This window comes from Ambystoma mexicanum, chromosome 10, assembly GCF_040938575.1.
Source record: "Ambystoma mexicanum isolate Mex_15411 chromosome 10, UKY_AmexF1_1, whole genome shotgun sequence".
Classification (NCBI taxonomy): Eukaryota; Metazoa; Chordata; class Amphibia; order Caudata; family Ambystomatidae; genus Ambystoma; species Ambystoma mexicanum.
Window position 1 is genome coordinate 557064168 of NC_090932.1, and position 16730 is coordinate 557080897.

General features: G+C 43.1%; 1 protein-coding gene across 1 annotated transcript in view; it reads right to left on the bottom strand.

Annotated features, from left to right (window-relative positions):
• Window positions 1–16730, bottom strand: part of LOC138491567 (allantoinase, mitochondrial-like) — a 2117278-nt gene that overhangs the window by 53496 nt on the left and 2047052 nt on the right. Inside the window, exons 10-11 of the mRNA XM_069618137.1 lie at window positions 8130–8302; window positions 7741–7773 (exon numbers count right to left, since the gene is read on the bottom strand). Of these exons, the coding sequence (XP_069474238.1) occupies window positions 7741–7773; window positions 8130–8302 (206 nt within the window). The remainder of the gene's footprint in view (window positions 1–7740; window positions 7774–8129; window positions 8303–16730) is intronic.

The window sequence follows — 16730 nt, forward strand, 5'->3', positions numbered from 1 at the left end:
TTCTAAAATAAGTAAGGTCAGATCTCAGAGGAAGTGGCAGCATGTACCACACCCCCTCCAACCAAGATACCTGAGACCCCACCTGCCCTTGAGAGAGAGGTGGTGAGGAACCATGGAGGAACTATATGTCTAAGAGAATCCTTTCTAAGGACCCCTTGAAAAAGCCTATTGTAGGTTCAGAGGTTTTTATAACTTCTGAGGGACTGTTAGATCAGATCTCCTGTACATTAAAAAAGAGAGATGTACCACAACAGGTTTGTAGATCATGTAGTTTAGAAATGAAAACCACTGATAGAATGTTTCATAGCAATGGGTACAAAAGGTTGCTGATGTACTCAGCAGGCCATTTAACTGACTTGCAACAGGAGATCCATCCTGGTGGGGATTAGATCCCCCTGTCCCTTAGTCTGGCGGGGACGAGTGTTAGGGAGATTTCTCACACAAGTGCTAAATTCCCTCTACCTTAGAGCCCTCCAGTTCTTTTGCTATATTTTTGGGCTTTGAACTTTTCATTTTCAATGTGTTTTACATTTATGCTCATGGACTATGGAGTCTCACCCACCGCATAGGCATCATCTTTTTACTATGTGTCACCCAGCACCTTTAGTGCAGTGACACAGGGTTGTCTTTTCAGACTTCCCACTTTAAACTCCATTTAGATGATTTAAACTCCATTTTCTGGGACTGATTACTGTTTCCCAGAACATGTAAAGTTACCATTGACTTTACTAGTCTTTTTAAATGTATAGACCCAGTACACCCTATCTTCCAATAGAGTACAGGAGGGGTTAATAGTTATCTCCTTTTGTCTGATTCTCATGGAACATTAGCATGTTCCCCTTTCTCTTAGATTTGGCTGGTGGCAGTGGTATCTACCATTTTTATTCTACCGCAGACTCTGAAAATAGCCTTTGATACCATTTGAAGCTATGGTGGCAGCCTCAAACTCAGACCCGGTAATCTGCTTTTATTTTAACTTGGTTCCGGTCGAGTTTTGTTGCCATATCTTTTTGTAAAGGTATTTCTAGTGTTTTACTCTGCACGCCAAACCAGGTTTGGTTCCTTTGTTCGCGGTCATTTGGTGGGCTTCTGCACAGAAGCCCTCCTTAGGCGCCTGAGTGTATGGTTGGACAGGATGTGAGGGAGGGGTTTGAGGCTCACTGCACAGGGTCTCCTTGGAGACCCAAGTTACACTCTTGTTTGATTGGCTAGGTGGCTGCTCTGCCAGGACAGCCACTTTGCTGTGTGATTGATAGCCTGCCTGTGTGAATGGGGGATTTGGTGCAAAAAAAGCCAGTCTCTGGGACTGGAAGCAGAGTCGCCACTGGAACGAGAGAACCAAAGAGAAGCTGAAGAAAGACGACTGCAGCAACTATTGGACACCCGGTGAAGCACTGCTGCAGGTCTGAATCACCTGAAACTTCGATGACAGAGGAGATCTGCAAGGAATCTTCATCCCTTGAGCTTGGTGAGAACAACCAGCTCGCCAAACACCAGACACCGGTCCTCATCCTGGTCGAATTTACTGTGAATCGCTGCAGTAGTACTGTGCAAATTCGGTCGTCCGTTTCGTCCGACCGCGGTGAAAGCGCGGGAAACATTTTGCCTCTCTGAAGGCTTGCCCTTCTCTTCTCCTTTAAATAACTTTTCCACCAACCAACTTCGTTTTGAACTCTTGGCAAAGACTTAAACGTGAACTACTTTGAACTGTGTGATCCTCTGCAAAGACTCTGAACCATTAACTTTGGCCCAGACCTATTGACTTGAATCATAGTTGTAGTACCTTTTTCTCGATTGCCCTGCCTATAACTTGTTGGTGTTATTGATTTTGGATAACCTTGTCTTTTCTCCCTTTTAAATTGCTGGAGTGCCAATTTGCTCACACTTCATTTTGAACTTAACTTGTCCAGAATTGATTGGGTGCTGTTGTAGTATATTAAGACTGTGATTTTCTGCTGCTTTATGGTAGTGATCAGTTTTATAAATGATGGTGTAAATAAATGTATATTCTTTTACTCAGAAACCTTGCATCAGTGTTTGTTTGAACCATAGTAATTGCTGTCCTTTGTGTAATCTCTTGTACTGCTCACTTTACTCTTGAGATAAGTCTGGCTGCTCAGCCATCGCTACCACTTTACTGTGTAGTATAGGCTTGTATGAAAGGTGAAATTGTACTTACACTTGTAGTCTTAATTGTGTGTGGCGTTCCCAAAGGGTACTGCACATGATTCTGCCTAACACTCATTCGGGCTCAGACCTCTCAAAGCAAAAAGTTCACATATTTCTCCCTCGGTCGGGCTGAGACGTGTCAACCAAAAAGTACCTGATTCAACGTAGATCTCCCGCAGTCAGGCTCGGACCTCGCAATCACAGCAGTTGAAGGGGGTCCCTTCGAACTGCTTAATTCACATTCTTTTGGGGATCCCTTCCCCAAGCTTATCACAATTCCGGTCTCCCTCAGTCGGGTTCGGATCTTTTCCTGAGGTCGGAGAATTTTGAATGTGCATGGTTTTTATTATAGACCTCCACAGGACTACTTCGACTTTCCCTTCAGCTCAGACTATTATATTATTTGCCCCAGTGTCTCTTGGTCTAGGTAGTTCAGTGTCATAAGAACAAAAGTTCAACATTCACCTTTACATTTCCACTTTTGCTGGAGTTAATTTCGATCATTATATATTTTAGAGTTAATTCACTTTGTCGCATTATAACAAAATATTTCACCTTTCACGGTGACCTTTGAGTAGGCTACTTCATTTCGCAGGACCACTCCGCTACTGTGTATCACTAGCTTCACAGTTATCGGTAATTTAAAGTTCACCACAGGTCTGCCTTCCTTCTCGACTCATCCACATGCGGGCAGCCTTCAATTGTGAGATATACTGTTGCAACTTCAATCGTTCCTTAACACACACTGGCCTTTCATGTCGCTCACAAACTCACTGGCTGTGTGCATTCCTTCCTTGTCTTTGCGATTTTAATTCACGAGTCAAGGTTAATACCACAGGCTTGGCCTCACCTCGCCAACTCTGTCGTTCACCCGGGAGGGTCACTGGCGCCCTTGAAACACAATGCAATTTCCTTGTCTGGGATTTGGCCTTCTCTGTGTATCTTTCATGGCTCTTCGGAGTCAACAACCTCTTGCAGGGATCTCCTGAGTTTCTCTACCCTTTGCTCTCATTCCTCTGTCGATCGCTCTGCTCCAGTAAGTTCGCCTTTGCCTCGGAGGTTCTGCTCCTTCTCGCGTTCCACCTTGCTCGGGGTGTGTCGCTATGTTCCTCCTTTTATCCGTGTGGGGAGAGCTAATGAGTATCAGATGTATGTGATTAATGTCAAGTGCAGGGACTGCCTGACCCAGTTAGCGGGACATGTCCAATGAGATATGTAAGGAATAGCCTCTTTACTCTCAGTCACCCTCTTCCTCGGCCCAGTCTTTGTGCAGAAGGGGGTGGGGTTGAAACATTGGAGAATTCTATAAAATAGGATGGGTCATGGGTGTGGGAAAGGGAGGAATACCGCCTTTCACCATCGGTTGCCTAAACCCCCACTCCCTGAAGATCCCTCTCCCAGGTGATCCTCCCACACTCTTCCACCCCCAGGGTCTGGATCCAAAGGCAATGGCTATGCCGAGGCCACCTGAGCGAGAGATCCACAGGGACTGGTGGGTGAGACAACCTTTGGTTTCTCACAGTGCTAAAACTACCTGATGCCTTGACAGCTCATGTCAGAAGACTGAAACGAGCGTTAGTGTAGCTGTTACAACACTAACCTAGCAGACCCCAGTAAGGGCCAGGACCAATCAGGACATGGGGAGGGCTGGGAGGAGGGCATGGGAGATGGGGCGAGAAAGAGGGTTGGGCTGGGTAGGGGGCTCAAGTAAGGCTGCGATGTGGTAGCTGGGACAACAAAGTTGGGCCTCGATGTAATTAAGGCTTTGCAAATCACCGGAAAGCACTGGGTGATAAAATTACCTGATGCCTTGACAGCTCATGGCAAAAGACCGAAACAAGCGTTAGTGTAGCTGTTACAACACTAGCCTGGCAGACCCTGGCACAGGCCCCAGGGCCAATCAGTGTGCAGGGAGGGCTGGGAGGCGGACAAGGGAGAGGGAGGAGAGGAAGAGGGTTGGGCTGGGGAGGGCTCTTAAGCAAGGGCGCGATACGGTAGCTTGGAAAACGAAATTGGGCCTTGATGTAATTAAGGATTTGCAATTACAGGAAAGCACTAGGTGCCTAAATTACCTGATGCCTTGACAGCTTGTGTCAGAAGACTGAAACAAGCATTAGTGTAGCTGTTCACAACACTAACCTAGCAGACCCCGGCACGGCCCCAGGGCCAATCAGGGTGTGGGAGGGTTGGGAGGCAGGCAGAGTAGAGGAAGGAGAGGAAGAAGTTTGGGATGGGGTAGGGGTCTCAAGCAAGGCCGGGATGCGGTAGCTGGGACAACAAAGTTGCGCTTTGATGTAATTAAGGCTTTGCAATTACGGAGAAAGCACTAGGTGCTCAAATTACCTGATGCCTTGACAGCTTGTATCATAAGACCCAAACGAGCGTTAGTGTAGCTGTATTTGTTGGAAATGGTGAGATGGGGTGACATTGAAAAAAAAACATGATGGCTGAGTGAGAGTGGGTTGGGGTATTATTGGGAATGGGGGAATACCATGCCACACCCTTGGGTATCCTCCTCCCTATCTCTCATGTCCTTCCGCTCTGGCGATACTCCCTCGCTTTTCCATCCTGAGGACTGGGATTAAAAAAACGATGGCCCTTCCCTGGCTACCTGAATGGAAGATCCTGAGAGAGTAGGTGGGAGAATACCGTCAGGTTTCTCACACTGGATGGATTTAGGAAAGATATGAACATTTGAGGAAGGGCTATTATCTTGTATTGTACTGGTGGTGCCTCTTGTTGTACTTTGCTGCCTTTAGAGTTGGAGGTTCCACATTTTATGTTTCTTCCATTGTTGTTTTAATAGATGTTGCCCTACTGAATTGTTTATTTCCCCTAGTTTAAAGTTTGACGTTTGATGACGTTGTGCTTGATGTTGATCATTACTTATGTACATTCACCCTTCCTCACTGCTTATTCATTCCTCTCCTCATCGTCCGATTCCCCAACCCACCACATGTTGTTCCTCTCTGGTGTGGCAGTGGCGGGAGTGGAGGTCACTAAGCTAATTTAATTGTCAGAGATGTTTGAAACTGTTAATATAAAATGTGATTATTGTTTTGAAATCTGGGCACATATAACATGGAAGGATGTTAATTAAAAGAGGTATTTGCGTATTGAATTTGGATTAACAAAAATAATGTAATGTCCCACAAGGCGTCCACGTTATCAATATTTTCAATGTGATTTATAACTGAAGGTAGCTCAGCATCCATTTCTACAGATGTACATGGGATTTTAGCAAAACATACAGGCTTCCTTCTTAGCTGTGCATGTTGCAGAAAAGTAAACACTCTAGGCATGAAGACTAGGCAGATGAAGTTGTGTAGATTGTGTCGCTTGTTCATTATACTCAAGCAAGCCAATTCAATCACATTGATGAAGTCCAGACCAGACATCTGAGCATGGAACTGTTGAACCTGCTTCAGACATGCATTGTTTCAACAAAACAATTGTTTTTCAATGTAAATCACTTTCCCAAAGAATGTTTTGTTTTTTGTATACACCATACTATCAGTGGCTTTCTCACATTTGTCATACCCCTAGTCAGATGAATGTTTCTAATAAAACTGTTTTTAGACACCAATTGTTCATGTACTTATTGAATCCAAGTATTACTCTTAATACCTCTTACACTACTGGAACGCTTGCGTTTTTAAAAAAAGGCAGGCGTTAAGTCATTGAATACTCTCATGTATGTCTAGCAGGAGAGCTACTCTGTCATGGACATTCTCAAATTTTCTTTACATACTTAACTGTCTTTGGGCAGTACCAAATTGCCATTTTTTTTTTGGTGAAGGGAACAAGAGGAATAGGAGACATTGGCCTCATTACAGGTTTGGCGGTATTTCGGTGGTACATCTGCAAAAATATCGCCAAATGCATTTACCATGACTGCTACTTGGTCTTTCAGATTTTCCATGGGATTACAAGTGGTGGTAGGCGGCTAAACCCGCATTTCGTGTAGTCTGTAGTACACCATTAGGATTTCGGCAAAAGTACCACCAACAATAATTCCACTGGTGGTAATTCAACAGATTTTGCTGATTTTTAGCGGAAAGGTTGAGCTAAATCCTGCACCTTACCATCAAAGTTGAAGTCATGGCGGTGCAGTAATATGGCAGTAATGCAGTGGTAACAATGTTACCACTGCATAACCAACGTTTTCCTCACACCGCCGTACTCATAATGAGGCCCATTGCCACAAGTTTCAAAATTAAAACCTTTGTAAAAATTCTAAATCATTATAAAATTCCAGTCTACTAATTCTTTAAATATCATAGAATATTCAATAATCTTTTGAAATATATCACCCTTGAGATGTCCTTGTCATATAATAGACATATATCATGATTAATACCATCAGTCGAAATTCGCATCTCATGGCTCTTTAACAAAATACAAGGTGATAGAACTTGTCTTGTTTTAAAAAGAAAAAAGCCAGCAATTACTCCACCGTATGGAACACATACATTGGTGTCTTGGTCACTATAGCATCCCTTAAATGTACCCACTAAATTTGTCTCTGGCCAAACTGAAAGTCTAGCGTTATAATGCCCGTTTGGATCTGTAAACCAGTCCAAAGAAACTCAGGGGAGAGGTCAGGATAAAGGCTGATGTCTCATTTGTCAATGCAACAATATATGCTTACCCATATACTCTTCAACTGAACTGTCAAAACATGTTTTTTGGATAACATATTTACTGAAATACGAACAATTCAAAGTCGAACTTTCACCAGTTGGCGTGGTTCTGGGGTGGCACAGAAAGCTAATACCATGGTAGACAGAGTGATGTTAGCCTAATCATAATCGTGACGTTTGTTGTCACAAGAGAATGGCCTTCTGTTAGTACATCTACCAGCTAGCTAAGGCATTTAGATATCTGGTATAGTTCTATTTCTTTGAAACGTTGGTTGTACATGGAAGGTCAGACTCCCACTCTTAGATCAGGTCTGGGTTCTCAGTAATCTTTCTTGGATAATGATGAACTGCTGAGATGATTTTTCGATATGGTTTGTCTTGTTGATCTATTTGTTATGGGGGACATCTTCGGTTTTAGGGTTGTAGCCCACTTTTATCTATGGTACTTGCACAATTTTTTGTAATATGTGAGTCTATTGAAAAGGAAATAAAGATTTAGATTCCAAAAGGCAGTCGTCTGTTGTCATCCTAGCAAAACTCCGAGCTACATTTGACATAGACGGTCACTCCCCTCTTCACTCATGTCTCTTCTGCTCTATCCTCGTCCCCTTCATTGCCTCCTACTGTTGCATTTACATCAATCATGCTTACTTGTATGGCATCTATGCATCTACCAACCTCAATCTCTGCAGAAGTGCACCCAGCTCAGGTATTGTCCCCCTGCAATCCTTTTGGGAAAAGTTGTTCCATTGTTTAAGTTCTTCTACCACTGGGAATGCAATAGTCAAGTGTGCCTCACAAACTAGTATTTTACGTTCTGACAAAGTTGGAATAAGAAATGGGGAGAATCAAATGGAATGCAGGAGTTTTAGATTTCAAAAGAATGAGAGATAATGCATTACATCAGCCAAAATATTAATAACTCTACCTTGTGTTTGTGATGAATCATGTGTTCCTGAACCTGAAATAGAAAATGACATCAAGTCAAGAAGCAAATTGCAGCACTTAATTTGTATCTGAAAAAATCCATTGCTCACATTAAAACATTTAATGTATTTTGATTGCTCCATGCGAAAAAACAAATTGCACAGGAAACAATGCGCAGAATCTCATTTTCTCTGCACAAGTCAAAAACGTACTCCCATCTATTTTTATTTGTAAATGTTTTTACAATTAGCACCTGACACCCATGAAGGCTGTCTGTGGTTAACCCACCACCCTCAAAATGCACTGCAGAACCAACCCCATGACATACGTCTTTCATGTTTGTGGTCAGTTTTAAGGGCCTTGAATGTGAGCAACCAAATCCCAACTAACCTCAAACTCTTTGTCAGGATCCCAAATGACCATGTCTGCATCCCATCCAGGCCGCAGCGCTCCCTTGCGTTCCTCCAATCGACACAGCTTTGCTGGGTTAGCACACATTAGCCGTACCACGTCATGGAGGCCGAACCCCCTACAAGCCGCAGCTGTCCAGAATAGGGGCAGACCTAGAGCCATAAAAGAGACAACGTGAGAATGTTGGCATTGCCTTCCCAGCAAGATTGACCAATGAGGGTTTTGACATTGGCCCCTGAGTGCAGTCAGGGCAGGCCCTAGGTTTTGCGGGGGCCTCGGTGGCAAGGATGTGTCATGCTCCCTTATTACCATAATTAATGACATTAGTGATATTACTGAAAATGAGATCATAGAATGAGTCTTTAATATTCAAAGATATCATGGGAAGTTACATTAAAAACATGTTACATGTTACTCCAGGAATTTTCATCTTGGTGGGCCCTGCTTGTGATCAGGGGGGCCCAATTCCCATTGGGTGTGGGTGTAGGGGCAGCCAGATTTCCCAGATCCATGACATGTCTTCCGAGATCTGGAACAAGCCATTCACACCCTTCAATTGGTTTAGTGTGTTGGACTGCTTTAAGCAGCCTGGATTAAAACCCAGGTTGTTAGGACCAGGGGCGAGACACATGCCCCTAAGACTACTTGAATGTGTGATCAGGATGCTTGTTAGGATTGCACTCAGTGGCTACATTAAGGCTGGGAAAGACTGACAGAGGGCCCTGGGTAGGCTGGGTATGGGGGTAGAGCTTAGGGTGGGAGTAGTTAATGGCTGTCAAAAGTGAGACACCTTTTCCATGCTTTCAAGTGGGTTTGCTGACAAAGTGATTTCCCCAGGATCACTCAATTTATTCAAGTGGTTAATCTCTCCCCCTCCATCCGTGGATCCCTTCCAAAATCACATGCTTTCCAGTACCCTTTCCAAAGTGTTCTTCTCTCCTCTTCCATCCACTCCTTCGTTCCCTTCCATAAACTCCCACACTACTTTGACTTTCCATTCGCTACTCACTTCAGCTATCCTCCATTCTCCTTAAGGAAAGCTATTGTCAAAGCATGACAAATTAACAATTGTATACTGCAGACCCCTGAACAACAGCCTAAGAGGTTAATCACAATTAATCATTTATATATTTATTTATTTGTTTTTTTATAACACGCTTAATACCTGAGTTCAGTTTCTAAGTGCGGGATTCAAACCTCTGTTGCTCTGCGTGGTCTTGCTTCCAAGACCAGCATGTTGCCCCTGTGCTATCCTCCATTCAATCCTGCCCTATGAACAAATGTTATGTATCTTTTTCTTTAAATGCTATACATGAGTTATAAAACAGTACAGAGAGAAGGAGAAGCAAGCAAAATAGTGTGGCAACATCAATTTACCTATCTTCCTTTCCTTTCCCATCTTTCCTTCCCTTTCTATTATATGCACTCATCCTTCACCTTTCACCCTCAGTCACCTTCCATGAGCTCCCTTTGACCACCATTCCCAACTACGGCTACGCCCATTTTCCCCCACCATGCTTTCTTGACTTGGCTCAGAGAATCTAGGAGGATGATGTCTTCTCCTCCTCTATGATGACCGAGCAACAAATGATGTTGTTTGCTCAACAATGCCTCCCTGAACACTGGATACTCCCTGTAACCAAGGAGGTGGTGTGTGTGGTCCCGCTATCTTTTTGTGAAACACAGAACTCCCTCCAGAAAACTGAAGCAAGGAATAGGACTTTTGATTTCTTACAAAATTACATTTTGCAGCACAACATTGGCCCTCATTCCGAGTTTGGTGGTAGTCATGGCGCTATTTGTGCCATGACTGCCACCAATAACGTGGCGGGACAGGTAAGTCCCCATTCACCAAACCATTCCCCCATTCCCATTTGAGCCCACATAGTGCTCAATGGGAATGGGGAGGGTGCAAATAACGGGCTGGCGTATGTCAAGCCCGTTATTTGCGCCCTGGTCCCTTAACGGGTCCCTTCCACAAAGCCAGGTCAGACCAGGCGTTAAAGGAGGGACCCGCTAAGGGACCTCGTAGTAGGGTGGTAAGGGATTACCGGCACCGGTCTCCTTACCAGTACCCTGTATCCCTTACCTTCCTACTCGGAATGAGGCATTACGATTATGGAGGCAGCCATGCCCTTAATAAGGGCATGGCTGCCTCCATACCGGGTTCCAGTACCGGGTTCCTCCAATGAGGATTTACCGGGCTATTCCAACCATGGAGGACCCGGTAAGTCCTCATTGGAAAAACCCATCCCCATTCATGCCCCCATAGGGCTCAATGGGAATGGGGAGGGAGTTAATAACGGGCCCATTATTAGCTCCTTGGTCCCCTTGCAGGACCCGGTAAGGACGCCTGGTTTTACCAGGCGTCCTTACCGAGTCCCGCAAGGGAAACTCGTAATAGGGCATCCCGTAATGAAGGGTGCCAGTCCCGTACCGGAACCCTTCATTACGGGACCGCCATGGCCGTAATGAGGCCCTATGTGTTGAAGTATGGTTTTGAATACATAAAACAATACTTATTTGTGTACATATTACTTTAAAAATGCACAAGCGACTTGATAAATCAACCTGACAATGTACACATCAATGTTGAAACGTGTTGATGAAAGAGTTAAGGGGGTCATTTCGTTTTCAATCCTGAATTGGACGGAGGGGAGGGACCACTCCTGTTTGCACATGGTTGCAAAAGGGCCCCCCATGCAATTTGAATTGTTTCCACCAAGTACTGGAAAAGTAAATAGTAAAATACAGGCAAAATCACCTGTGTGCTTAATTTTTCCATTGCAAATCGGGAAAAGTGTAAATCCCTTCCACAATTAACAATTGTAGGAGCCATCTACAATGAATTCCTTTGGAAACTGCCAGCTTTTGCCAGGTGTATAGGTCAGGCAGTTTTCATGGGAATCCAATGATGTCCACCAGCATGAAAATACATGCTGGTGGAAAACCAATCAGAATTGGAAGGGGCAAATGTGTTAAATCAGCTATCCTCTCCAATATCGCCTGCCAAATCATACAAAATCATGCTCCACTTTAAGCATCACTTTTTCCACTACGCTTGACTTGAAAAACGACCCCCTATGATTGTAGCTTTATTTTATCCATCCTGAATGGAAGACTAGAAGTTCCAGCATGCAAGTTAAAGAGGATTTACAAAAGAATATCATACAGACATAAAGTTTACTGAAATGCATGTCAAGCTCATGGTTTCACACAGCTTATTCTGTACGCCATAATTTCTAATCAGCCAACAATCACACTTAAATAGCTTATTAAAATGTGATATAATTTAAGAAAGAATTGCCACAGAAATGGTAACTTGTAAAGTAAGTGACCTTTTCCCATCTCGAATCACTTCCTGTTGTAAATAATCTGCTGCAATTGCACATTAAAACGATAAGACCTCACTGAGAGGGCCTGTGCAGCTCTGGCTGTTTGTCTTCGAGGGGAGAGAGGCAGAGCAGCAAGGCCATCTTAGGCATTTGTCCCTGTTTTGATTGTTAAGTACATCTCTGATTGCACACTGAAGGTGATAATTAAATTCTGCTTTTTAGGTTTAAATGATGTGCCCATTTTATACTTTACCAGCAACATTATTGGAAACACTCATCTTTTGTGTTATTTTCTAGATATTCATGATTAATCTTCTGATAGGCAAATGTTTATTGGGGGTTGGAACAATCCTCCAATCTCGCTCTCTGCTCCTCTATCATGGTGCGATCCCACAGTAAACTTTCATTTGCGACACTGACTAAACACCCAGCTCCCAGCACATAATACCTTCTAAACACGTCTGACAATAAACATCATGGGTCTGTTTGCATTCAAACTCTGTTAATAGTTACTCAAACAGTATGAGGTTATCAAATCAGTACTTATCAGTTTGAATCATGAAGCATTCTATCAGGGCAGGCTAGGCTTCCACACAGACAAAGATACATTTTATTATGGTCAGAATACCACTTGTAAGTATGCATGAGAAGAAGATTTGAAACTGGGCCATACTTGTCATCCTAGCCTTGACATATGCACGCAGGACCTTGTTGGATTACCACAGTGATGATTGACATAGCAAGCAAGGCACCCACATCTGGGCATATACACATTCACTTCCTGAAACCAACACACATTCGCAAAGCCAACAGCTTGGGCTTTTGAGTAGGCATGGACTAGGCATTTGTCAAGCACTCCCATAACAGTACCACCTGGCCATGAGATGGGAACCGCTAGAAGCTGGTGCAAGTACCTGGGCATATGATATTATTGCCTGGCAAATGTATGTCTAATACCTATATACAAGGCAAAATGTTTGGCTTTGTGATTACTTGTTTTAGGCAGGACACCAGTACAAGAAACAGATGCACGACACAGATATTGATTATAAATGAACAGACTACGGAAACATATTTGCACAGTTCTGGACTGCTCAGTAACAGCTGGAGATGCAAGGGTTCTTCACACAACCCTTAGACCGAGAGAGGTTCAAATATACTGCATTCACTTTCCAAGGGAAGCACTACTGTTTCAAAAGAATTAATCAGAGCTACAAAAACAGCCCAGGGGTATTCTTAAGTAAAATGCAGAGCCTTCTAGTAGGCAATCAAAAATGTTATCAATATGTAGATGAAGTCTATTGTACAGTTGAATATTTAAATTTAACACCCATCAATAAAACATGGATTTAATCATAAATAAATTGGCCTAGAAGGGTATTTAATTTAAAAAAGACTTAAAAAATGCACGAAGAGCGGTTTCACTTTTGGCCATTTCCTTGACAGATGATGGTAGGGCGCTCACCTTACAAGTTCTAGAAAAATCTGCACACTCCCAGGATCCTTGACGCACAGATGGCATAAAGCCTTACTGAGTTTACTAAACTACGTACGTACATACATACATACCTTACGCAACATTGGTAAAACAAGTTAATGCATTAGTGAAACTGAGTTTCATCCATCGTATTGGAAACCAGAGTACGCACCAATTCTACAATGCATTTACTATCAAATAAGTCAAAGCACTTCTCTTCAACACAGGAATAATTTAGAAGTAACATTACTTCATGGTCAAAATGCTTTAACATGCACAGTTTGTAATTCTGGTGAGACCAAAGCATTAGCCCATGGTTCACACGACACCTGAACAAACGTTCCTTCCAGATGGAAAGATTTAAACAGCAGTGCCGGCTATAAAGTACATAATGGAGCAGCTTTAGCAGTCAATAAAACTATACTCCTGAATACTTCACTAGTTTAGCTGGAAATAGCAACACACTCAGGCATCTTGAGTGCTAAAGAACAACACACTATGTTGGAATTGAAAAGATATTATGCCTCCTATCGCAGTATTTGAATGTGTGTTGGCCTACGCCAAGTTGTCTAAAATATCATGTCAAAAGACTCCGCGACAAGGTCTTGACCTTAACGAAAAATTGTGTAAGTCACCATCTTGGATTTAGCCGCCATTTTAGGTTCTCTTGTAATGTGGAAGTCACCCTGAACATCAAAATGGAGGCCGAATGACATTCTGAGTGAGATTCTGGCCGTTGTGACCTCCGCACACATGAATAAGTAATATGCCTGCAGGCCACTTGTCGGGGTCGCGAACTGAGACCTTGTCCTATCCCTGACCTATGTGTAAATGAACAACTGTATCAGCGGAACTGATCAAAATGCATACATTATGGGATTGACCTGGCAAGGAACCCTAGGCCTGGTCCCAAGAATGGTTAACCCGCGAGGGGGTTGGCCAGGGCTGGATAAAGAATATAAAAAGCCCAAGTATTCCAATGTACGGTCTCTCTACTAATGCATCGAACCTTCGTTGAAGTTCGTTACGTTACTCTGAGAGCCGAATAGCTATCCGTTTGTCAATTGACTTTTTGGTAACTGTTGTAGCTTTTAAATAAAGCACTTTGTATGTCCTTTGTAACCTGTGTTGGTGTGTTTCCTTTGGGCTTCCCGGCCTCATATCAATTTCTTTGTTTTCACAACTAGATGGATTTAATGGGCTGCTACTCAGGCTGCACCTGATGTGCAGAACAATTACAAACCAGAGTAGAAGCAAATGTGTGATACTGAGTGGTCCTTACAAACAGAATCAGAAGTAGTGGGACTAACTATTCCACTCCGGATGTTTTCTGAAGTTTTTTTTTCTGATTGCTCAGCAATTCCAGCCTTTGGGACAAGATCTGCTTTCTCGCTGCATGTACCTATGTTAATTAAGCATTAACTTCCCGTTCCACGGCTGTATGGGTAGTATCGGCCTGGGGCCTGGGTTAAAGGCTGAGCGTAGCGAGGGCGTTTAAAAAGGGCCCTGTAACGATACCACCCGGTACTGCCCATGCAACGGGGATTTACCACTATTAGCACCCTCTTTTCACAGGATTGAAAAGGGCTAATTTAAAGTATTTTCGTTTTGTGAACAGGTCGCGTCGCGGTGTTCCATTCACGGAAAGGAAATACTGGACCAAGACGGCCTCTATGGATTGGGAAGGCAGGGCTCCTTATGGAGACTCTCTTCCATTTCCATGGCAGCCTCACAGAGTGGGGTGGAGTGGAGTGGAGTGGAAGGAGCAGCATCTGCGGTGGCGGCACTCGACGCCACCTGCAATGATGTTAGTGGGAATGGGGGATTTGAAATGAAGAGTCCGGAGGGTGGGGGAAAGATGGCGGGCAGGGGACCCAGTCATCAGGCGGCTTGGAATGCGGGCTAGATTGGCAGTATCAGGCTGCATTCCTAGCCTCCTGATTGGCTGGCTCCCCATGTGTATTGCGTCTATTTGGCTATAAGTTAAGAACACCAACAATTACGTCTCCCCAGCTCCTTCTCGCAATAACTAATAATTGGACTCAGACTAGCAGAAGACACACACACACCATATAAGGTTATAAAAAAAGTGACTCATTATAGACCATTTATTAGTATCAAACAACTGATAATAAACAAATAAAACACTAATACATACAAACATGTATACATAGATAGATAGACCAGAATATAAATGTCATCACCGTGAGCCATATAGCAGAGGAAAACTTCATCTTGGCCACCAAATAACACTGCTTAGTCCTTCAGCAGGTAGGCGAAGAGATAGCTATGGTCCATGGGGTCTGAAGCGGAGCGTCCTCCCTATCAGCAAGACTGCAACACCTGGGGTTCAACATCCAACAACTACCTTTCCGTGATGCCCTCTCTTTTATGAGTCATCTCCTCCTCCCTTCCAAATTGCGTTCTGCCCACGGCCGAAAGGCAGATCACAAGTGCTCCTCTACTTGCATGCATTCCCAGACCCGTTATCGTGCAGCTGCAGTGCACTCCAACTCCTCTTCTGTATTCGTCCTTCACATAATAACTATTCTCCGTAGTCAGTTCATTTGCAAAATTTCTATGTGACCTTGCTCTGTTTTCCCTGCTACTTGTTCATTCTGTCAGGCCCGCGGAGGCGCAGACTTTATTACTGAAATGGTAGATGAGTGTTAAAATGGCTGCAGGGTGCTAATAGCAATGACAACCGTAATAATGCCTTTGAATGCCTAGACACCGAAACAAAAAACTTGAAACATAGGAATGGAGAACCTTCCGTTCCTGAGTGTGCTTTTCGTGATACTCCTTCCGGAGTATGTTACTGCTTGTTGTATTTGATTATTTCAAAGACAATGTTAGTTTAAATTTACTCCAAACGATTGAATGAAACAGAGTAATGCGTTATATATATCATTATGGTGACATTCCAGTGTCTTAGTTTATTTCTTTCATTCGAAACAACTCACTGCCTAATTTTCTCATTGCCAATGCATTTCGGATTATGTCCATCATCAGGGTGCTTAGGCACTGATTTTTAATAATCTATTATCAATATATCACAGTGTCCATAATAAACTGTTGCATGAATATTCACATCAAAGTCCAGACCAGGATTATTTCACCATGTCCCATTGTACATATGCATAGTGCACCATTATCAGTAATATCAAGAAAGTTTTTGAAATTGCACGTACCCGAACATAGTAGTAGTCCATAAGAGGATTTGCAAAAGATAAGTAAAAAACAAATGAGAACAATTCGAATCAATACAGTGTTGTAGCTAAGTGAGAATCATAATCATGTCTTGTTCATACCTGTGATACTGTGTATTCGCTGCACTGTATCACTATCACTGTCCAAAGTTAAATCCAAAAGGATAGTTCAGTAATTATATGTATTAAGCTTATCATCTCAATGCAAAACACATCATTAGTGTAATAGTAGGACGCTTGTGAGCGCGCCTGTATTTGCCTGATGATAGTGTCTCTATTTTACCATCTTTAGATGATGTTCGCTTTTTGGCATAGATATAATAAGAACATCTAAACAACATTTTTATAAAAAACATATGTTGGTCAGATTTCAGTTGACCTTGGCTGAATACCAGGGTACAACATGTTCTCACTGGAGTGAGAGGTCACTCCTTGGATTTGGCTACTGTGTGACTTGTCTCTCTCAGAACACATTATCTGGGGTACTAATATATGTTGGGGCCTGTGCAAAATATTTTTGCTGAACGTGCCTAATACAGTATGAAGCAGGTGTACATGA